This window comes from Herpailurus yagouaroundi, unplaced genomic scaffold, assembly GCF_014898765.1.
Source record: "Herpailurus yagouaroundi ecotype Mexico unplaced genomic scaffold, PumYag 193, whole genome shotgun sequence".
In the NCBI taxonomy this organism is placed as follows: Eukaryota; Metazoa; Chordata; class Mammalia; order Carnivora; family Felidae; genus Herpailurus; species Herpailurus yagouaroundi.
The window spans coordinates 1,431,239-1,454,192 of record NW_024412424.1 but is presented as its reverse complement, the minus strand read 5'-3'; the positions used below and the strand labels follow the sequence as shown (position 1 = coordinate 1,454,192).

The window sequence follows — 22,954 nt, the reverse complement described above, 5'->3', positions numbered from 1 at the left end:
CACCCACATGTCTGTCAGTTGCCACTGGCTGTAGGTGGAGACGGCTGTTGCCAGCAGCACCTACCTGCAGCCCCTACACACACCCTGAGCATCCTGGCAGCTGGGTTCTGAGAACCCTTGTCCCAAGAGGAGCGAGCAAGCCGGGTGGAAGCCGTATCACCTTTTCTGACCCGGCCTCAGAAGTCACACAGAATCATATCCATTGTAGCCATTACAAAGTCCCTCCCAAATTCCAAAGGAAGGCAAACGGACTCCAGAACCTGGGCAATGGCCAGATTCTGGAACAGGATAGGGGACGGGAAATACTGCCGTGACCATTTTTGGAAAACACTACCTGCCCCCCTGGGGAATTTAACCCAGTCTAGCCGGGGATGAGGAAGACTTCCCGGAGGAGGTGACACTCCAGCTGAGTTCTAACGGGTGTGTGGGCATTCGCCATGAAAGTCAGGAGGAACAGCTGTGTAAGGGCCCCTCGATGGGAAGGAACGTGGTGCACTTGAACTTAGAAAGAGAGAGACAAAGACACTGGTGTTGTGGGAGTGCAGAGGAGTCAGGGGGTGGCAGTGGGGGCAGGGAGGGGCAGGATAAGCAGGGCAAGGCCAGCAGAGGCAGAGCACTGGTCCTCATGGGATGAGTTACAAATTTTGGTCTTGGCATCCAGCGCCGGTATAAAGCGCGGTGTAAATGGGTTTTATGCAAGCTGCTGCTTGAACAGCTTTGAATTTGGAAGCGAGTGCCCGGGGCCGCTCTGCAGGGAAGTGATGGGAGGGAAGCCAGGCAGGGTGCAGGGAGGCTGTTTCATCATTTAGGCAAAGGAGGTTGGTGGCTTAGACCAGGGAGGGGAGCTGTGGAGGTGGAGAGGAGGGGGTAGAAGGAAGCAATATTCAGAAGGTGAGGCAGAGAGACTGTGTGTGGTGCCTGGTAGATGTGGGGGGGAGGGGAGGAGGAGGAAGCAAGCCTCCAGAATTCGTGGCTCCCAGCCCAGAAAGGGAGTCAGCTCAGTTTCAGCGCATTCCTGCATGAACATCGGCTAAGAGGGCCTGAACCCTTTGAGGCCGCCAGATGTCTGGACAGTCATTTTCACACCAACGCCTCCTGGCAACCTATTAGTCACTGTCCTAGAGTACCAACTGCACGTGTGGGCTTTTGACACCCCACGGGGTCCTCACTCTATGCCTCCTCGCCTCCGAGGAGGGTGGGTCTATTCACCTTTCAAGGATCACTTTTAGTTTTCCACTCTTTTTACAGATCTCCCTGAGGAAGCCCTCACTCATTTGGAGAACAGGAGACGGCAAGCCAGGTTTTCACCTCGGGTGTTTGTGCGGGCCTGCACGTTTGTATGCAGACAGCCAGCTGACGTCTTCCGTCCACAGACATCTTTCGTTCTTATTTATTTTATTTTTTTTTAATTTTTTTTTTCAACGTTTATTTATTTTTGGGACAGAGAGAGACAGAGCATGAACGGGGGAGGGGCAGAGAGAGAGGGAGACACAGAATCGGAAACAGGCTCCAGGCTCTGAGCCATCAGCCCAGAGCCTGATGCGGGGCTCAAACTCACGGACCGCGAGATCGTGACCTGGCTGAAGTCGGACGCTTAACCGACTGCGCCACCCAGGCGCCCCTCGTTCTTATTTTTATAAAGCGTAAAAAATGCTAAGTTCTGGGGTGCCTGAGTGGCAGTCTGTTAAGCCTCCAACTTCGGCTCAGGTCATGATCTCACAGTCCGTGGGTTCAAGCCCGGCATCAGGCTTTATGCTGACAGTTCAGACCCTGGAGCCTGCTTCCGATTCTGTGTCTCCCTCTCTCTCTGCTCCTCCCCCAGTCTGTCTCTCTCTCTCAAAAGAAATAAACGTGAAAAAAAAAATGCTAACTTCTTTTCTTTGTTGTTCTCATCTGCACAGATTGAATGAAAGCTCTTAACGTTGACAATTGCACTAGACCAACACTAATTTCCTTACCATTTCACAAACTTAATAGCATTATGGTAAGATTCATAGGTAGGTCTTTCTTTGGACAGTCTTTTGGCAAAGTTAAAAAGACATGATCAAAAGGTAACTATTTTGAACTAATCTAAGCCTTTCCAGATGGCAAACTTCACGACCAAAATCTCCAAAGTCCAGAATCACACGTTGTGGCAGAATTCTAAAACGGGCCTGGAGAGTCTCACCTCTGGTATGTGTACCCCCTCGAATCCCCCATCCTGGAGTGTGGGCAGGACCTGTGAGTATGATGGATGTCACTTCTGCAAGTAGGTCACGCCACATGGCAAAGGTGAAGGGATTTTGCAGGTGTGTTTAAGGTCCCCTTGAGTTGATTCTGAGTTCATCAGAAGGGAGAAGATTCTGGGTGGACCTGACCTAATCAGGGGCAACCTTTAAAGGACAATCTGGAGGTCAGCGCCTTGAGACAGTGGAAAGATGCTATCCTGCCAGCCTTCAAAGAAACCGGGTATGCTGTGAATGCCTATGGACAGAGGCAGCCTCTAGGAGCTGAGGTCCACAGTCCTACAGCGAGGAGCTTAATTCTGCCAACAACCTGAGAGCTGTGAGCTGCTCCATGAGATACCAGCCTGGCTAACACTCGTGAGTGAGCAAAGAAAGAACCCAACCACAATGCGCCTGGCCTCATAACCCACAGAAACGATGAGGTCATATGTGGCTGTTATTCGCAGCTGCTAAGTTTGTGGTACTTTGTTAGGCAGCCACATGTAACTTTTACAACGTGGTCTTGCCCAAAATGCTTACCTTGTGATTCCGATGTGTTACGAAAACAAAATTCAGCTGATTAAACTTAAAGATCAAATTGACTTTATTCAACAATTTAAGAATTGGGCGGTATCCTGTCTAGCAAACAGAAAGGAGCTCCAAGGAGCTGTAAAAAAGTGGAAGGATTTTATAGACAGAAGGGGGCAAAAAAACCCACAACAACCAGATAATCTTATGTTTCTTTGGGGGATGGAGGGAGTCTATCAAGTGGATTACCTCACTAGTGCTGACCAGGAAATTCCAGACCTACTGGTTAAGATTACAGTCCTGGGAGGGGCTTACAGTGCTATTAAATTAGGTATTAAGTCTTGGTTTGCTGATGTGAGGTTTAGCACAAGTGACTCTATTATAGGTCTCTTGTTTCTTTTTTATTTTTTTAAGTTTATTTATGTTTTAATTTATTTTTTATTTTTATTTTTTTACATTTATTTATTTTTGAGAGACAGAGAGAGAGAGAGAGAGACAGAGCATAGTGAGGGAGGGGCAGAGAGAGAAGGAGACAGAGAATCCGAAGCAGGCTCCAGGCTCTGAGCTGTCGGCACAGAGCCCATGGCGGGGCTTGAATTCACAAACCACGAGACCATGACCTGAGCCGAAGTCAGACGCTTAACTGACTGAGCCACCCAGGCGCCCAAGTATTTATTTATTTTGAGAGAGAGAGTGCAGGGGAGGGGCAGAGAGAGAATCCTAAGCAGGCTCTTCACTGTCAGCATGGGGCACGATGTGGGGCTTGAATCCACGAACCATGAGATCATGGCCTGAGCTGAAATCAAGAGTCAGATGATGGGGGCACCTGGACAGCTCAGTCCGCTAAGCACCTGACTCCAGCTCAGGTCACGATCTTGCATTCTGTGGGTTCAAGTCCCCCATCGGGCTCTGTGTTCACAGCTCAGAGTCTGGAGCCTGCTTCGGATTCTATGTCTCCCTCTCTCTCTGCTCCTCTCTTACTCATGCTCTGTCTCTGTCTGTCTGTCTCTCTCTCAAAAATAAACAAGCATTAAAAAAAAAAAGAGAGAGTCAGACACTTAATCAACTGAGCCACCCACGCACCCTTGTTTCTTATTTAACATGTATGTCAACGTAGGTTTATCAAGTGTAACTAAGTTACTTGATAGTAGGGGAGGCTGTGCATGTGTTGGGGCAGGGGGTTCATGGGAAATCTCTGTACCTCCCACTCAATTTTCCTGTGAACCTAAAACTGCTTTTTTTTTAAACTTTTTAAAATTTAAGTAGGGGCGTGTAGGTGGCTCAGTCGGTTGAGTGTATGACTCTTGATTTCAGCTCAGGTCATGATCTCATAGTTCATAGGATCAAGCCCTGTGTTTGGCTCTGTGCTTACAGTGTGGAGCCTGCTTGGAATTCTCTCTCTCTCCCTGTCTCTCTGCTCCTCCCCTACTGGCATGCATATGCACACACGCTCTCTCTCAAAAATAAATAAAAATGAAAAAGAAGTAAAAAAAAATTATGTAATCTCTATACCTGACATGGGGCTTGAACTCACAACCCTGAGATCGAGAGTTGCTTCTTCTTCTTCCGACTGAGCCAGCCAGGTGCCCCCTAAAACTGCTTTAAAAAGTCTGTTTAAAAAAAAAAAAGGTTACCCTGAATCGAATCAAGCCTTTAAGACCAGGATCAGCACACTTCTGTAAAGGGCCAGATGGCAAACATTTTTGACTTTTGGAACCATACATTCTGCGTCACTAATGAAAGCTGCCGCTGGCGATATGTAAATAAACGGGTATGGCCATGTTCCAATAAAACTTTATTTACAAAAATACGTGGCAGGCCTGCAGGCTGATTTACTGACTCCTGCTCTAGAATGTAAGATATTGGAGAGACAAAGCAACCACATGCAACACGTGAACAAATCTTGATTGGGTCCTAGTTTGAAAGAAACCGCCATATAATATGTTTTAAGGTTAATTAGGAAAATTAGGATGCCTACGGAATGATATTTAAGTAACAATTTTTGGGGCACCTGGGTGGCTCATTGGGTTAAGCATCTGACTCTTGCTTTCGGCTCAGGTCATAATCTCACAGTTTTGTGAGTTTGAGCCCTGCATTGGGCTCTGCTTGGGATTCTCTCTCTCTCTCTCTCTCTCTCTCTCTCTCTCTCTGCCCCTGCCCCTAATCTGCTTGCACTTTCTCTGTCTCTCTCAAAAAAAAAAAAAAAAAAAAAAAGCAAACAAAACACAATTGTCAGTTTTCATAAGTGTGTGGTTATGTACAAGAATGACTTGATTCCTGAAAGATGTCTCCTGATGTATTTAGGGGGTGAGGTATCTTGACATCACCAGAGCCGAAATGAGGGTGAGACAAGTTCACTCAAGTGCAGGGTCAGATCCCATTTTTTTTTTTTTAAAGATTTAAAAAAATTTTTTAAAGTAATCTCTACACCCAATGTGAGGCTCGAACTCACAACCCCAAGATCAAGAGTCCCATGCTCCACCAACTGAGCCAGCCAGGTGCCCCAATCCCATCTTTAATTTAAAATGTTGATATTTTGTTCATCATGCATTTTTTATCCATGTTGATTTTTAAAATACAGTAATAAAATATTCTTCGATGGCTGAGGTTTTTGGTGCGCCCTGAAACCTTGTGCCTCACTGTCCTCACCCCATTCCTGGCCCTTGCTTTGAAGTGGTTTAGCAGAAGATTGACAGCGCTAGGAGAGTTGTTCAATCGTGATGGTGAACCAATGTGTGTTCATTGTCCTCGTATTACAACTTGGCTATAGGCTGGAACATTTTCACGCTAAGTGAATGAATAAAAAGTCCGTAGACTTTTAAAATAAAGTAAAAGTTAAAAATGGGGGCGCCTGGGTGGCTCTGTGGGTTAAGCAGTTGACTCTTGGTAGCCGCTCGGGTCACGTTCTTGTGGTTGTGAGATTGAGCCCTGGGTCAGGCTCCACGTGTGGAGCCTGCTTGGGATTCTCTCTCCCCAACCCCTACTCTGTCCCTACCCAGCTCATGCTCTCTCTCTGTCTCAAAAATAAATTTTAAAAGACCCTGAACGTATAGATACAGAAAACAGATTTGCGGTTACCAGAGGCAGGGGACAGAGATGGTGGGGAAAATGGGCAAAGGTGATCAAAGCTTATAAACTTCCAGGTGTAAGATAAATCAATTCTGGAGATGTAATGTCCAGCGTGGTGACTATAATTAATATTGTACGGTATGTTTGAAAGTTGCTAAGAAAATAGATCTCAAAAGTCCTCAGCACATGGGGCACCTGGCTGGCTCAGTTGGTAGACATTGTGACTCTTGATATCAGGGTTGTGAGTTCGAGTCCCACGTTGGGTATAGAGAGAACTTAATAAATCTTTAAAAAAATTTTTTTAATGTTTATTTATTTTTGAAAAAGAGAGACAGAACGTGAGTGGGGGAGGGGCAGAGAGCGAGGGAGACAGAATCTGAAGCAGGCACCAGGCTCTGAGCTGTTACACAGAGCTCGACATGGGGCTCAAACTCATGAACCATGAGATCCTGACCTGAGCCAAAGTCGGACGCTCAACCAACTGAGCCACCCAGGCACCCCTAAATCTTTTAAAAATAATAAAATAAAATCTTTTTTAAAAGGTTCTCATCACAAGAAAAAAAAAGTGTAACTATGTGTAGGGCTGGACGTTAACTAAATTTATTTTGCAACACGCAAATATCGAATCATTATGTCATACACCGGAAACTGATAGAGCGTTATGTTAATTACATCTCAATTAAAAATTTTTTTTTAACGTTTATTTATTTTTGAGACAAAGAGAGACAGAGCATGAACGGGGGAGGGTCAGAGAGAGAGGGAGACACAGAATCTGAAACAGGCTCCAGGCTCTGAGCAGTCAGCACAGAGCCTGACACGGGGCTCGAACTCACAGACAGTGAGATCGTGACCTGAGCCGAAGTCGGACGCTTAACCAACTGAGCCACACAGGTGCCCCTACATCTCAATTTTAAAAAGTCCTTGGAATTTAATATAAATTAATTCCTGTTGCAAGTACGTTCCAATCATCTTGGGACAGTCCAATTTTTTTTTTCAACTGTCCAGGAGTAATTGTGTATTAAAAAAAATATTTTTTAAGTTTATTTATTTATTTTGAGAGAGAGAAAGGCAGGGAGGGGCAGAGAGACAGGGAGAGAGAGAGAGAATCCCAAGCAGACTCCACACTGTCAGCACAGAGCCTGACTCGGGCTCGAATCCATGAGCTGTGAGATCATGACCTGAGCCGAAACCAAGAGTCAGACGCTTAACCGACTGAGCCACCCAGGCACCTCAAGGAGTAATTGTTCAAGGCGCGACCCTTCTCTCTCAAAAGTATCCCAGTTTGGATGCAATGTTACATGGTACTGCTTAGCGTAAGACAGCAAAGTGGGGCTTTCAGCCTGGCTCTGCCCTGGCAGGGGCATCTCTCACAAATCACACCTCCTTAAAGCACAGGGCTTGCCAAACATTCATCGCAACCAGACTCTCTCAAATGAAAGTTCACTGCAAAAACTCCCAATAGTACAACAATTCAGAGTAGCATTTTATTGGTAAAATTTCTCTTCTATGTTCAAATTAGTATTTATGTAAAAACAATGGATTCTCACTGAGGCCGTCGAGATGGGCGCACACATTTAAAACCGTACGTTGTAGCTGAAATCTTCACTCTGTCACAACATCCACTTTATTTCTGCGTTGGGTGAAACCCCTGATCCACAGAGGAGTGGCAACGAGTCGCTGTCTTTTCAAGGCCTCCCCTCAAAATCTTGGTTAAAGGAAGACGGCAGGAGAATCCTAAGTTAGTTATCTCCGCTACCTTAAAAGCTGCTTCCTAACCCAGCTGAACAGGCATCTTTAAATTACGGTTTAAAATATGTCTTAAAAATGGGATTTGATACTCATATCCACGCAAATGCCAAAGCCCTTTTGGGAACCCTAGTTTGGGAAACTACTGAATAAGACAGTCAGTAGGGTCACATGTAGCTTAAAAGCCTCTGTTTCTAAGGTTGCTTGTTCTGAAACTGTCTGGAATCCGACAGAGGGGAGAGGCTATGACAGGTTTGTTATTTTCATGCCGGCTTGACTCACGAAGCCGGCTCCTGAACTAGAGACACACGGGCTAAATGTGCCTGTAGCTGTAAATTTGAGTCAATCGTTACCTTTTTTTTTTTTTTTAATTTACATCCTAATTAGTTAGCAAATGGTGCAACAATGATTTCAGGAGTAGATTCCTTAGTGCCCCTGACCCATTTAGCCCATCTCCCCCCAACCCCTCCAGTAACCCTCAGTTTGTTCTCCATATTTATGAGTCTGTTATGCTTCGTCCCCCTCCCTGTTTTTATATATTTTTGCTTCCCTTATGTTCATCTGTTTTATATCTTAAAGTCCTCATGTGAGTGAAGTCATATGATTTTTGTCTTTGACTGACTAATTTCACTCAGCGTAATACCTTCCAGTTCCAACCATGTAGTTGCAAATGGCAAGATTTCATTCTTTTTGACTGCTGAGTAATACTCCATTGCATATATATATATATCACATCTTCTTTATCCATTCATCCATCGATGGACATTTGGGCTCTTTCCATACTTTGGCTATTGTTGATAGTGCTGCTCTAAACATGGGGGTGCATGTGTCCCTTCGAAACAGCACACCTGTATCCCGTGGATAAATGCCTAGTAGTGCAATTGCTGGGTCGTAGGGTAGTTCTATTTTTAGTTTTTTGAGGAACCTCCATACTGTTTTCCAGAGTGGCCGCACCAGCTTGCATTCCCATCAGTCGCTAACTTTTAAGAATGGGGAGAATGTGACATGAAAGTCTGGGTTTCTGGCTTTGTTTACAACAACAGGAAGCTGGCACCAATGAGCGGCTTTCCCCGCAGCCATTCTGGGGTAGAGTCAGGGTGCCCATGCCCGCCCCAGGCAGAGCACATGTCCTCCACACGTCCCCACGGTCTCCATCACTCTCTGCTGCTCACCCGGGTGCCTGGCCATCATCTAGATTATCCACTGGCCCCCGTGGGCATTTGAGTGTGTCACCTGTGGTACAGATGGTCACGCTTCTGAGACTAAAATTGGAGCGAGGTGGCTCAACAGGACTGGGACGGGAAAGCTCCCGGCTCTCTTCCCTCAGAGCCCCTGCACCCCAGGCTTGAGAGTTTGAGCAAATCACAGCTACCTGCCAAGGCTCGGTTTCCTTGTCTGTGAAATGGATGCAGAAACTCCTACCCTCCCTGAAGTGTGGGCTGTGATAAGGATCAGACAATAGCACCTGATGCTTTATAAATTAACGATAAAGCTCTGTGGTCCACCTCTGTGGTTTGGTGAATCTTACATCCAGCCGTCCTCCCTTTGCCCTGTACCACCCCCCAGTTTCCCTCCCGGGCACAGTCCCTCCCGTTCTCAGGCAACATGCTTGGGCCGTATTGACCCCATCCCCAGCCCCAGTGGACACGGGGTCAGGCTGGCCAATCACAGCACGGCATTCACCCAGAGATAGGTGCACGAGCCCACTGGGGCCAATCGAATCGGGGCCAGCACATCGGTTCAGACTGCTGGCAAAGGGAAGGTCTCTTTTCTACTGAACTTGGCCGTCATGTTGCTAACCTGGGGGTGGCGGGTTCCTGGGGGAACCCAGCCAGCAAGCAGGAGAGCAGAGTGGAAAGGTGGTGAGAAACAGGGTCTGAGTCATATAATCTGGGGCTTTGGGTCCGGATAGACATCAACACATACATTCTCTTTGCTTCAACCGGACTGAAGGGGGGCTAAGTCACTGGCGTCTCATGCCCCCATGGGGGAGGGGGTTCTACACGAGCAGGCAGACTTGTGAGCGTTTGTTCGATTTGCACGCGTTTCCCTGGGCACTTGCTGATCTCGAGTCCTGGGGGACTCCTGCGACAGCCGCCGCTTCGTCTCTCTGCCTGGATTTGACCTTCCACACTGCCTTCTTGAAGTTCTTGAGAGGGTCCTGCTGCGAGGCTCTTGACGAAGGGTCCTGGAAACGCTCCCGGATGAGATAGCCGTGTCTCGTGGGGGCGATGAAGCCATTGGAAGTTGGGATGATTCTGTTCACCACGGCGTGGACAAACTGGACAGCCAGCAAGGTGCCTTTTTGGGTGGGGGTTGGAGGGACAGCAGGGCACACATGAGACCGTGGGGGCCACAGAGATCCAATCTCACACACGTGAGAGTTGGCTGCGCGGGTCACATCCTTGCTATGCCTCTTACTAGCTTAGGCACGACGACGTCTAAACTCTCGGGAGTCCCCCCCGCCTCGTGGGCGACGTGGGAATGAGAGCCGAACCTGCCTGCTGAGGAGAATTCTAAGGTTCCAAGATGTTAAGTGTGTCAGGTGTATCGGTCTCAGCCCAGAGCGAGCTCGGTAAAGGTTATTATTGGAGGAGGAGGAGAAAGAGAGGTTGTGCACCTGCCCGGGCTGGGCTTTGAAGGCCGCAATCCGCAGACCGCAGCGCCCAAGCCATCTGTAACTTTTTTAACCTGCAGATCTTTGCCACGAGCATTAAGCTACGCTACATCGGATTGCAGTGTATTTGATTACAATGTATTCCAGTCGACCTGATATCCATTCACCCACCCACGCGCTTTGTGACCTTGGGCAAATCTCTTAACCCCCCTGAACTACAGCTTCGTCACTTGTTACGTGGGGGGGGGGGGGGGGCGGGAGCTAACGGCACGGATGCCCTGCCCAGGGTCAGAAGGGTTCCTTTCTCTATAGATCACATAGGAGGGCGACAAAGGCAGACGAGCGTCACTGTGTGACCTTGGGCGGTCACCTCACCTCTCAGAGCCTCAATTTTTGCTCTGTAGAATGAGGTGGCTGCCAAGGGAATTCAATGGCCCGGGAACAGGACCCCGTACACAAGAAGTGTTAACTCTCATTAATATGCCTTTAGGGTAATACTGACCACACCGAGAGCTGGGAGGTTTGCAAGGTGGCTGGTCTTAAGCAAGCTGGCCCCTATCGTTTAGGGGGCCTGGGGCAAGAGAATGAATCAGGGCCCGCATCCTATAAGGTCCAATGCATAAATGTTGGAAATCTAGACAATAAACTATTCAGTGAACTATGCTCTGTCCTCCTACATTGATGGATGTGTCTTCGGAACCACCTGGAAGGTCATGTTGTGTTGAGAATTCTCAGGGTCCTCAGTTCCATACTGGAAAGTCATGGTGTGCGAGAGTCCCCCGCTCTTTGTGGCTTGGCCCCTCCTCTTCCCTCACTCAGCTTTATCCTACAGTCCTCGGGGCCTCACACATATGCACGTGAACCGCCTACCCAGCTCATGCACCCAGACTCCAGGCTCATCACCCATGGCCACCCCCCAAGTCCCGGGGTGTTCACACTAGGGGCACAGTCCACCCTCAGAAGGATGGACCCGGAGAAGAGGGCTGCCCAGGCCCTAAAGAGGGCACCTCCCAGGTGGGGAGAATGTTCCAGGTATCCAGAGCACGGGTCTAAAAAGAGGAGGTGTAGCTCTGGGGGGGGGGGGCCTGTCCCCGTGACCCACAGACACCTCTGTAAGCAGAGGGACCCAGCTAGGGGAGACCAGAGCAGAGCCCTGTGGTGCCCAGAGCCCAGAACAAGGCACTCCTCGCCAGATCTAAGCTCAGTCTTGCCCTCAAAGCAAAATGACTCACCATCCAGCACACTCCAGACGATGATGGAGCGGTCCTTCAAGCCCGCATACACGTACTTGTCATCCTTGGAGAAGCAGAGACACTGGACTCCTCTACAGTAAGAATTCTGTTGAAAAAGACAAGGTGATCTTGGAGTGCCTGGGTGGCTCAGTCAGTCAAGCATCTGACTTCAGCTCAGGTCACGATCACAGTTTATGAGTTCAAGCCCCGCGTCGGGCTCTGTGCTGACAGCTCGGAGCCCGGAGGTTGCTTCGGATTCTGTGTCTCCCTCTGTCTCTGTCCCTCCCCGGCTCATGCTCTGTCTCTGTCAAAAATAAAACATTAAAAAAAAAAAAAAAAAAAAAAAGACAAGGTGATCTGGATTTCAAACTGAGAGTCCCCTAGGACTCTGCATGAGTCTCTGCCTGAGAGTCACCAAGGCATTTGCATAGGAAGCCGGCCTTGGAAGCCCCTCATGCGGGACGGATCCAATGAAACCCTGGAGAAATCGTAGGACCGATATTCCCAGGACCAAAACACATCTTCATAGGGAAGGGATTGAGAGCTTTACAGGCATTTTGCATTGGAGAGCAGGAATTATCCGTTTTAATTTCTTTTTTTTTTTTAATGTTTTATTTATTTTTGAGAGAGGGACAGACAGAATACGAGTGGGGGAGGGGCAGAGAGAGAGGGAGACGGAATCCATGAAGCAGGCTCCAGGCTCTGAGCTGCCAGCATAGAGCCCGACGTGGGGCTCGAACCTGTGAACCACGAGATCATGACCTGAGCCCAAGTTGGACACTTAACCGACTGAGCCACCCAGGGCGTCCCTATTAGTTTTAACTTAAGTGACCCCAACTATACAAGCATTAACTACAGTGGTATTTTTTTTATGTGTATTTTTGAAAGAGAGAGAGAGAGAGAGAGCGCGCGCGCGCGCGCGCCCAAGTGGGGGAGGGGCAGAGAGAGATGGGCACAGAGGATATGAAGCAGGCTCTGTGCTGACAGCAGAGAGACTGATGCGGGGCTTGAACCCATGAACCATGAGATCATGACCTGAGCTGGAGTTGGATGCTCAGCTGACTGAGCCACCCAGGCGCCCCAGCTACAATGGTCTTTAATTAAATGCTATATGCTAAATGCAGCATGGCATCCTAGAGCCTAGAACAGAAAAGGGAAATCCGTTGGAAAATATGTGATCCCAGTCAAGTTGGTAGCTTAGTTAACAGCACCGTCCCCATGGTAACTCATTAGTTGTGACTAACGTACTCTAGTCACATAAGAGGTCGACATCGGGGAAGCCAGGTGAGGAGTGTGTACAGGAGGACCTTTGTACGATCTTTACAACTCTATAGACCTAAAACCATTCCAAGATGAAGTTTATTTACAAACAAAAACAGGGAATGAATAAATAAATAAGTAATAAATAAATAAATACATGACAGGGTGCGTGGGTGGGCTCAGTCAGTTGAGTGTCTGACTCTTGATTTGGGCTCAGGTCCCAATCCCAGGGTCGTGGGACCGAGCCCTGTGATGGCTCCACGTGGAGCCTGCTTAAGAGTCTCTCTCTGTTTCTGCCTCTCCCCTCTCCCTCTCTCTCTCAAATTAAAAAAAAAAAAAAAAAAATTAGAAAAAGAAAAAAAGAAAGAGCTAGGTGTATTTAACTGCTGGGGTGATATTTTCCACTCAACAAGATGAAAGGTTACTTACAGCCCAGCCTTACAGTGGCTTCCTAAAAATAAATGTCAGATGGGATGGGAGCTTTTTTTTTTTTTTTTTAATGTTTATTTTTTTTTTGAGAAAGAGACAAAGCGCGTGGAGGGGAGGGTCAGAGAGAGAGGGATAGAATCTGAAGCAGGCTGCAGGCTCTGAGCTGTCAGCACAGAACCCAAAGCAGGGCTCAAACCCACGAGATCATGACCTGAGTTGAACTAACTGAGCCAGGACAAAAGCCTTTTAAGATGAAACTATACATACTGTCTCTCTTAGTTACAAGATCATCTTCCTATGTTTATGAATAGTTTTTATATCTTACAACCAAAGGTCTGGCCTTCGTTCCCCATTTGAAAGACTGGAATAGTAACACCAACCTTATGAGATCGTTGTAGGGATTACATTATAGAAGGATATTCTAATATGCATTTTCATATAGTATATAATATGAATATATGAATATATTTATGGCAGCTCTTAATTCTATTGATACAAATAACTAGAATAGCTCCTTACGAGGTGGGCAGTACGGATTCTAAGACACTTCATACGTTAGGGAGTCAGTTGCCAGTTTCCCTCTTCAGACCTTCACAGCTGCTGTTCCTTCTGCCAAGAATGCTGTTCCGCCAGGCTCATTTGACTTTCTTAAATAGCAGCCTCTACCCCCTTTACCTTGTCCTATTTTTCCTCAAAGCTCTTCTTACACACTAGCCCTTTCCCACAAACATTTGTCGAGCCTTGAGGACATGTCAGGAGCTCTCCTAGGGATGGGGGCCACCTCCATAAGCAAAACACAAAAGCCCTCACCTCTGTGAGCCCTCACAGAACTCGCACTGTCTCCCCTCTTGAGAACGTGGCTCCGAGAGGCGGGACGGCGTGGCCTCTGGCCACACCTAGAAATCAAAACTCTTGGGCACAACATTGGCTATCAGGATTAGGGTAAGGAGGGTGAGGCCGGGGTGTGCCGTGCAGGATCTGATCTTTATTTAAAACGATATCTTGGGGCATCTGGGTGGCTCAGTCGGTTGAGCGTCCGACTTCGGCTCAGGTCATGATCTTGCAGTTTGTGAGTTCAAGCCCTGCATTGGGCTCTCTGCTGTCGGCGCAGAGCCCGCTTCGGATCCTCGATCTACCTCTTTCTCTGCCCCTCCCCTATTCACGCTATCTCTCTCTCTCCCTCAAAAATAAAAAAAAAAATGTTTTAAAAGATTTCGCTCTCTTGCATATCTTTTGCATTTGTTTCGATTTTTGTAAACACTGCCTTAAAATAGGGTCTCTCTTGATTGCCAAGTTTCGGGGCAGCCCCTTAAGCTCTGCTCCCGAGGTGAGTGTCTCTCACGGGCCCCACCCTGCTCCCGACCCTGGGTGATGGCACACGGTATGCACTTAATACAGGACACCTGTCATCAGCTTTCTAACACCGGGACCTAGCCTGCACGAGGTGTGTGGGCCACGCACCGTGTAGCTCGTCTCGAATCTCCACTTGCAGGCCTGCAGGTCCCAGAGGCACAGCAGGGCTTCCTCGGATCCGCTGACCGCCAGCTGCTCCTTGTGGCTGACCTGCACACAGGTGACCCGGCTCCCGTGGGCCTCCAGAGGGAACACTTTGGAATTCGCACACTCGTAAAGGAAGAGCTCACCGTCGGTCATGCCGTAGATCACACGGTAGTCAGCCAGGACGGCCACACTGGAGATGGTCTCGGGCAGCTGGGTGTAGAAGGTGTATGTTGGCCCATCGACAACCGGACAGGGATCCCCGGGGCTGATGTCCAGCACCAGGATGATGCTGTCATAGGCGATGGCCAGGCGCTCCTCTCCTTGACTAAGGGCCATGCAGTTGACGGCTTTCCGGGCCTCGGGAGGGGGGATGCACATCACATCCTGTCTGGAATTCAGGGGGAACACCAGGACGACCCCCGAAACGAGGCCAGTGAAAAGGAGATTGGCCTGCTGGGCCACCTCCAGACATCTGACCTCACTGGAGGCATCCAGGACGTCCTGCTCCTCACCTGCCACGGAGAGAAGGTCGCATCAGGAACAGCTCAGAGGAACGGGCTCGCTCCGCAAATTGTTAAGGATTTTGAAAACCGCTTTCATTATCCGTATTCCCCCCCACCCTGGTTAACACTTTCTGATGACTTCCTGCTCCCCATCGGGACAAACGGACACGTGGACACACATGAGCGAGCTCTCATCCCAGATGTTTCCTTTACAAACGTCTGTAAAGGGCTGGAGAGTGAATTTTTTTTGCCTTGCAGGCTGTATGCTCTTAACCCTTAACCTCTTAACCCTGAGGTTGAAGCCCCCAACATGCCGCACGCAGGCAGTGTGTGTCCGATCTGGCCCGCAGGCCCCAGTTTGCGGGCTTGTATCTCATTTCCCATCGTACCCCCTAGCTTCGTGTCGGGCTTCGCCCTACAACTAGTGAGCAAGGGCCTCAAGCACAGTCACCTCGTCTGTCCTGCTCACTGCCAACCACAGAGCCCGGCCCTGTGGCCAGCACTAACCAAACATCTGCCAAATCCATGAATGCAGGAGGCCGAGAGTGAATCTCTTTTCTCATATTATCGTTAAAGAGGGATTTCTGTACCTCCATCCGCCCCCATGGAGATCACAGCAGACACAGTTGGTGACGTGTCCAGACTCCCTTTATGGGCCAGGGCACCCAGACCCTAGGCTGCTCACTGCCCTCAGGTGAAGGGAGCCCCTCATCTCAAAATGCTTAGGGGGTTCCCCCACCACCCAGAACGGCCTGTAGCCAGTGACTGCCTGATGTGGGGATATAAAAGACTAGCCCTTGGGGTGCCTAGGTGGCTCAGTCGGTTAAGCTACCGACTTCGGCTCAGGTCACGATCTCGTGGTTCCTGGGTTTGAGCCCTGCATCAGGCTCTGTGCTGAAAGCTTGGAGCCTGGAGCCTGCTTCGGATTCTGAGTCTCTCTCTCTGCCCCTCCCCCACTTGTGCTCTGTTTCTCAAAAATAAATAAACATTAAAAAAAAAACAAAACATGACTAGGGGCGCCTGGGTGGCTCAGTCGGTTGAGCGGCTGACATCGGCTCAGGTCATGATCTCGAGGTTTGTGAGTTCGAGCCCTGCGTCGGGCTCTGTGCTGACAGCTCAGAGCCTGGAACCTGTTTCGGATTCTGTGTCTCCCTCTCTCTGACCCTCCCTGTTCATGCTCTGTCTCTCTGTCTCAAAAATAAATAAACATTAAAAAAAAAAACCACGACTAGGGGTGCCTGGGTGGCTCAGTTGGTTGAACGTCTGACTTCGGCTCAGGTCATGATCTCGCGGTTCGTGAGTTCGAGCCCCGCGTCAGGCTCTGTGCTGAAAGCTTGGAGCCTGGAGCCTGCTTCGGGTTCTGAGTCTCTCTCTCTGCCCCTCCCCCACTTGTGCTCTGTTTCTCAAAAATAAATAAACATTAAAAAAAAATAAATAAATAAAAAGACGAGACCTCTTGCTTCTGAGGTGCAGTTTACAGTCTAGGTCCTCCCCCACCTGCTCGCTCAGCCCTCCCCCTGCCCCTGCCTGCTCTGATCACCCCTGTTTAGGTTTCTCCCGGGAGCTCCCCTCAACATACCCCTTGTGCAAACCTCCCCATCACGTGCCCTGCTTCCAGGAAACCCAAACGAAACCAGGGATTGACAACCAGATGGTCAATTACCCACATGTTGGAAATTTATCACATCAAGTCCTGATTTTTATTAGCCACTGTCAACCTGACTGCAGTTATGGGGGTGCTATGGACTGAATGTGTCCCTTCAACGTTTATTTATTTTTGAGACCGAGAGAGACAGAGCATGAACGGGGGAGGGTCAGAGAGAGAGGGAGACACAGAATGTGAAACAGGCTGCAGGCTCTGAGCAGTCAGCACAGAGCCCGACGCGAGGCTCGAACTCACGGACCGCGAGATAGTGACCTGAGCCAAAGTCGGACGTTCAACCGACTGAGCCACCCAGGCGCCCCTGAATGTGTCCCTTCAAATTTGCATGTCGAAACCCAGCCCATAATGTGATGGCGTTGGCCAGGAGGCTTTGTGAGGTGATTTGGCCATGAGGGCAGAGCCCCCACGATGGGATAAGTGCCCTTATACAGGGGACAAGAGGGCTTGCACTCCTGTGAGGACCTAATGAGAAAGTGGCCATCTGCAACCAGGAAGCCGGCTGTCACCAGACACGGATCCGCCAGTGCCTTGGCCTTGGCCTTCCCAGCCTCCAGAACCGTGAGAAGTAAACGTCTGTCGTTTAAAACGCCCAGTCTCTGGTGTCTGGTTAAAAGAACCCAAGCAGTCCCGGACAGGAGCTTTGGTTCTTACCCACACAAATGGCCGTGCTTATATCTTACAAACCTTCTGCTAAGTCCCAAATGGTGACTTTGTTCTTGTCCCCAATCTTGGGGAAGTAAACGTAGCTTCCATCGTGTGATACCGCAGTGAGGCCAGTGCGATCCAGAAACGGGGTAGAGGCCCTCGGCTGCTGCACAGACGTGAGATCCCAGACTTTGAAAGACGAGGACTGCTGGGAAGCAGATGCCACCAAGGTCCCACCCCAGACCAACAGGCTCACGGGGGCCCCGACGCCTTCCAAAACATCCAGCAGGGTCCCCTGCTCCGACAGACTCCACACCTGAGGATGGACAGCAGAAGGCCAAAGCTGACTTCTTCCTTACGCTGTCATAGCTAAGAAATATGCATGAACCCATGTGTCCACCTCTGGTGAATTCTCAGGCTGCAGTTCAAGGGCCTTCTCCACCCCCTCAAACCTCCCCACCCCTCACCGAGCCGCTACCACAGCAGTTCTCAAAGTGTGGTCCAGGGAACCCCTGGAGGGTACCGCCAGGCATTTTCAGGAGGGCTTGCAAACACAAAACTGTTTTCATCATAATTCAAGATGCCATTTGCCTTTCCTACTCTCTTCCTCTCACAAAGGAGCGGTGGAGGTTTCCAGAAGCTATGGGACATGAGATGTCACACCAGATCAGAGAATGCAGAATCAAGTACGAGAAGCCAACGGTCTCCTATTGAGCCAGACACGAAAGAGATTCGTCAAAATGCGCAACCATGCCACTCTTCTCGTGAGTTTTGTCTGTTTGTTTCAGAAACTACAGGATTTTCGTAAAAGTGTGTTATTACACTGACACATAATGTTCATGAATCATCGGAGAAGTATTTTTGGATGTCCTCGCTTCTAATTTTTAATATGGTAATTACCATCAGGGACCAAATGCAATGCGGGATCCTAGACTGGATCCCCGAATAAAGAAAAAGAGGACATTTGTGGGAAAGCTGGTGAAACTACAGAAGAATTTGCAGATCGGTTAATAACAGTATTGTCCCAATATAAATGTTTCAGTTTTGATAAAGGGCCCGGGGGGTCATGAGATGGTAACATCGAGGCAAGCAGGGTGTAGACGAGATAAATATGTATACTGGGGCGCCTGGGTGGCGCAGTCGGTTAAGCGTCCGACTTCAGCCAGGTCACGATCTCACGGTCTGTGAGTTCGAGCCCCGCGTCAGGCTCTGGGCTGATGGCTCAGAGCCTGGAGCCTGTTTCTGATTCTGTGTCTCCCTCTCTCTCTGCCCCTCCCCTGTTCATGCTCTGTCTCTCTCTGTCCCAAAAATAAATAAACGTTGAAAAAAAAAATTTAAAAAAAAAAATAAAAAATAAAAATATGTATATATGGGGACTCCCTGTACTTTCTTGGCAACTCTTCTGTACCTCCTAAAACTATTCCCCAAATAAATCATTTGTTAAGAATATGTAAATCCAATATATAAATCTATAAAGCAAACTGATATAACCCACTTATTGAGAATCTTTGGGATCCTTGAGAACCTTTAAGAATGCAAGGAGGTCCTAAGGCCAGAACATTGGAGAACTGCTACTTTAGTATGTGCTTTTCCCACCAGAGTGAGAACTTTGAGCTCGGTGGGAATTTTCTGCCATTTCCTCCCAACCCTTCTCCACTCTGAAGGCCAAAATCCTCCCCGGTTTTTCAGGTTCCGTGGGAATGCTACCCCCTTCCTGGGAGACCTCAAGAATTATACTTTTCTATTCCAGAGGCGGAGTGAGGATGACCTCTGACCTGAATGAGGGCGTCCCGGGACCCAGTGACAATCAGATTGTTCTCAGGACCAAAACTGGCTGTCTCCACGGTGTCCTCGTGTTCAAGGTCGGTGGCCATGAATCGATGAAACCCCTGTGAGTCTGCCAAGAATATCCGGACGGATCTTCCAAACCCTGAAAGGGCAGGGATGGGATCATCCCTTTCATTCCTGGAGGAGCTTGACAGGAGTTCAGTTTAGACAACAAAGATTTTTTTTGAGCACCGACTACTTGGCTGTGGAAGCAACACGGTGGCGAACAAGAGAGACAGGGCCCGGGCCATCACACAGCCTAGAGTTGTCAGGTGCAGGGGTGGGAGGCGGGGGGGTGGGGGCGGCAGCTGAAAACAGTGATCAATAACCTTGCAGAAAACAGCCAATTTATTTATTATCGCAAGACTGTGAGTTTCCAGAGGGCTGGGACTGCCTGTTGGGGCTGCTCCTGGTATCCCAGAACCCAGCAAAAGGTGGACATAAGGTAGATATGTTTTGAAGACGGAGGGAAGGAAGGGAGGGAGGAAGGGGGTAGGGAGGAGGATAGGAAGGACAGGATAATAGTTGGAATCTGCGATAGGGCAATGAAGTCAAGGGGACTGGCTGCCATGAGAAAAAAATGACACAGAGACGCGTGGCAGACAAGGCATGAAGGGGGAGACCAGAGAAATGTGGCCACAAGTCAAAGAATCACAAGGCAGAAACTAGAAGGGGCAAAAAAGCGTTCTTCTCTGGAGGCTTTGGAGGGGCCATGACCCTGCCCACATTTTTTTTTTTTTTTTGAGTAATTTTTTAAAGTTTATTTACTTATTTATTTAGAGAGAGAGGGGGAGAGAGACAGAGCATGAGCAGGGGAGGGGTAGAGACAGGGAGAGAGAGAGAATCCCAAGCAGGCTTCCCGCTATCAGCACAGAGCCCAATGCGGGACTCAAACCCACGAACCGTGAGATCATGACCTGAGCCGAAACTAAGAGTCAGACGCTTAACTGACTGAGCCAGCCAAGCGTCCCTGCCCACATCTTGATTTTGGGCTTCTGGCCTCTAGAATTGTGAGGAAAGAGATTTCTATTGTTTTGAGCCACCACATTTATGTGGTAGTTTGTTACAGCAACCACAGGACCTTTGAGCGGACATCTGAGAAGGTGGCAGGCCCTGGAAGGGTGGGAACAGCCTGGGATGACCAGGAGGTAGGAAAGGCCTGCGTGTGTGTCTCAGGGGCAGCACAGAGGCCAGTGTGGGTACAGCAGAGTGAAGGAGGGGGAGGGGAGGGAGGGAGAGCCTTGCTAGATTTAACACAAAACAAAACAAAACAAAACAAAACACCCAACAGGACAATGCCGTTGAACTAGAATTTCAGATAAACAGTGAAATTGCTATTATTAGCAGAAGTAGATCCCAAATATTACGTGGGGTATATTTATACTGAAAAGTTGATTTGTTGTTTATCTGAAGTTTCACTGGGCGTTCTATATTTTACCCGGCACCCCACCCAAGGGGGATTGCTCATTGTGTTCCAAATATGGGCTGGGTGAAGTGTTTTGTTAAGAGGGCCCCTGGCAATGCAGGAAAGAGGGCCCCAAGGCCAGATCATGCAGGCTGGGACGTGGTGGGGGCAGGGGGGGGGATGGTGTGGGACTCGTGCTATGCACGTGGCCTGCACCAGCCCAGTTTAGACTCCTGGAAACCCCTGAGTCAAGTCAGCTGGGGGCTGGCCGCCATCTGATTGCCTCTCCAGGCCCTCCATGCAATTGTTTTATTGAACTACACTTGAACCTGAGGCTCACACAGAAGGATGTTATGGGAAACGGATCGAGTGCATCAGGATATCTGCTGTCCAAGGATATTTGCATCCCATTCGTGTGCAGGAAAGGGTTAACTCAGCAGGCCTGAGTGTCCCTGTTCTGCACGTGAATGGTTTGGCCCTTGCCAGGCTCCTGAGAGGTGCCCTCTAAGCCCTTAGAATGTCCTCCTTGATAAAAGTGTCCTTGTGGGGGCCCTGGGGTGGCTCATTCAGTTAAGTGTCTAGTTTCGGCTCAGGTCATGATCTCACCGTTTGTGAGTTCGAGCCCCACATCGGGCTGTCTGCTGTCAGCACGGAGCCCGCTTTGGATCCTCTGTCCCCCTCTCTCTCTCTGCCCTTCCCCCACTCGCACTCTCTCTCCCTATCTCTCAAAAATAAATAAGCATTAGGGGAGCCTGGGTGGCGCAGTCGGTTAAGCGTCCGACTTCAGCCAGGTCACGATCTCGCGGTCCGGGAGTTCGAGCCCCGCGTCGGGCTCTGGGCTGATGGCTCAGAGCCTGGAGCCTGTTTCCGATTCTGTGTCTCCCTCTCTCTCTCTCTGCCCCTCCCCCGTTCATGCTCTGTCTCTCTCTGTCCCAAAAATAAAATAAAAACGTTGAGGAAAAATGGAAAAAAAAAAAATTAAAAATAAATAAATAAATAAATAAGCATTAAAAAAAAGTATCCTGGTTTTACTTGAGGCCTTGGGCCACACGGGATGGCCAATGCTCACGTGTGTTTGGCAGGGAGCTTTGGGACACGTGGTATCAGCTTGACCTGGGGTGGAGGGGGGGTGTTGGGAGACCGAGGTCAGCCGGGCAGGTGATCAGCTGTGTCTCCATAATCAACCCCCGGTAAAAATCCTGGACCCCAAGGCTGGTTGAGCTCCCCCGGTCGGTGCTGTTGTCGCACACAGTTGCTGACAGAAGTAAGCGCTGTCCACGTGACTCCACGGGGAGGGGACACCTGGAAGCTTGGGCCTGGTGTCTTCTGAACTCAGCCCCACACACCTCTACCCTTTGCTGATCTTAATCCAAGGGACCCCCTGAACCACAATTCCATTTCTGACACTGGAAAGAAATCCGTGCCTGATCTTAGCTAAGTTGGGATTGGGCTACCTCTTCTAGAGCAACAGGTGGGTTCCCGAAGCTGTGGATGGGGAAACTGCTCGGGCTTCTCCTCATTGGCCGCTGGAAAGAGCCACACGTGAAACCCGCTGTAACAGGTTTCTAGGTCACTGGGGTCTTCAGTGCCCTTGACCTCAGTCCTGATTCCAGTCTGTGCCTGTACCCTTTGTTCGTCTTTCTTTTCACGTGCCTGTTTCCCATGCTGCCTTTCACGCATACTTGTGCCACCTAAAATTCTTTTGGAAACTGGACGGAAGATGTGCAGGAGCCATCACCACGAGCCACATGTGGCTCTTCATGTGGCTGGTCCAAGTCGAGATGAGCTGTTGGTGTAGAACACGTGCCAGGTTGCATAACCTTCGCGCGAGAATTTTGTCATTTATTTATTTTTTTTTTAGTTTGGTTATTTTTGAGAGAGAAAGACAGAGCACGAGCGGGGGAGGGGCAGACAGAGAGGGAGACACAGAATCCGAAGCAGGCTCCAGGCTCCGAGCTGTCAGCACGGAGCCCGGCATGGGGCTCGAACTCACGAACCTGGAGGTGGTGACCAGAGCCGAAGTTGGACTCTTAAACGACTGTGAAAAATACCGTTAAGAATTTTTATGTCAATTTCATGTTAAATTTTTAGAATGTATTGGGTTAAATAAGATATATTATTCACATGAATGACACCTGTGTCTTTTTGCCTTTTTAAATAGGGTCATGCCAGGGCACCTGGGCGACTCAGTTGGTTAAGCGTATGACTTCGGCTCAGGTCACGATCTCACGGTTTGTGAGTTCGAGCCCCGCGTCGGGCTCCGGGCTGACGGCTCAGAGCCTGGAGCCTGCTTCGGATTCTGTGTCTCCCTCTCTCTCTGCCCCTC

General features: G+C 49.2%; 1 protein-coding gene across 5 annotated transcripts in view; it reads right to left on the bottom strand.

Annotated features, from left to right (window-relative positions):
- Positions 1 to 2,784: 2,784 nt before the first annotated feature.
- The window catches only part of NWD1 (NACHT and WD repeat domain containing 1), a 73,349-nt gene continuing 53,179 nt past the window's right edge, over positions 2,785 to 22,954 (bottom strand). For 4 of the 5 annotated variants that reach the window (XM_040444829.1, XM_040444831.1, XM_040444830.1 and 1 more), the window contains 5 exons: positions 19,172 to 19,326; positions 17,436 to 17,712; positions 14,547 to 15,097; positions 11,397 to 11,502; positions 9,408 to 9,848 (listed from right to left, as the gene is read on the bottom strand). In XM_040444829.1, coding sequence (XP_040300763.1) covers positions 9,547 to 9,848; positions 11,397 to 11,502; positions 14,547 to 15,097; positions 17,436 to 17,712; positions 19,172 to 19,326 — 1,391 coding nt within the window. In that variant the 3' untranslated portion in view covers positions 9,408 to 9,546. Of the gene's footprint in view, positions 2,872 to 9,407; positions 9,849 to 11,396; positions 11,503 to 14,546; positions 15,098 to 17,435; positions 17,713 to 19,171; positions 19,327 to 22,954 lie in introns of those variants that run through there. The other variant, XM_040444832.1, reaches the window with a different exon arrangement.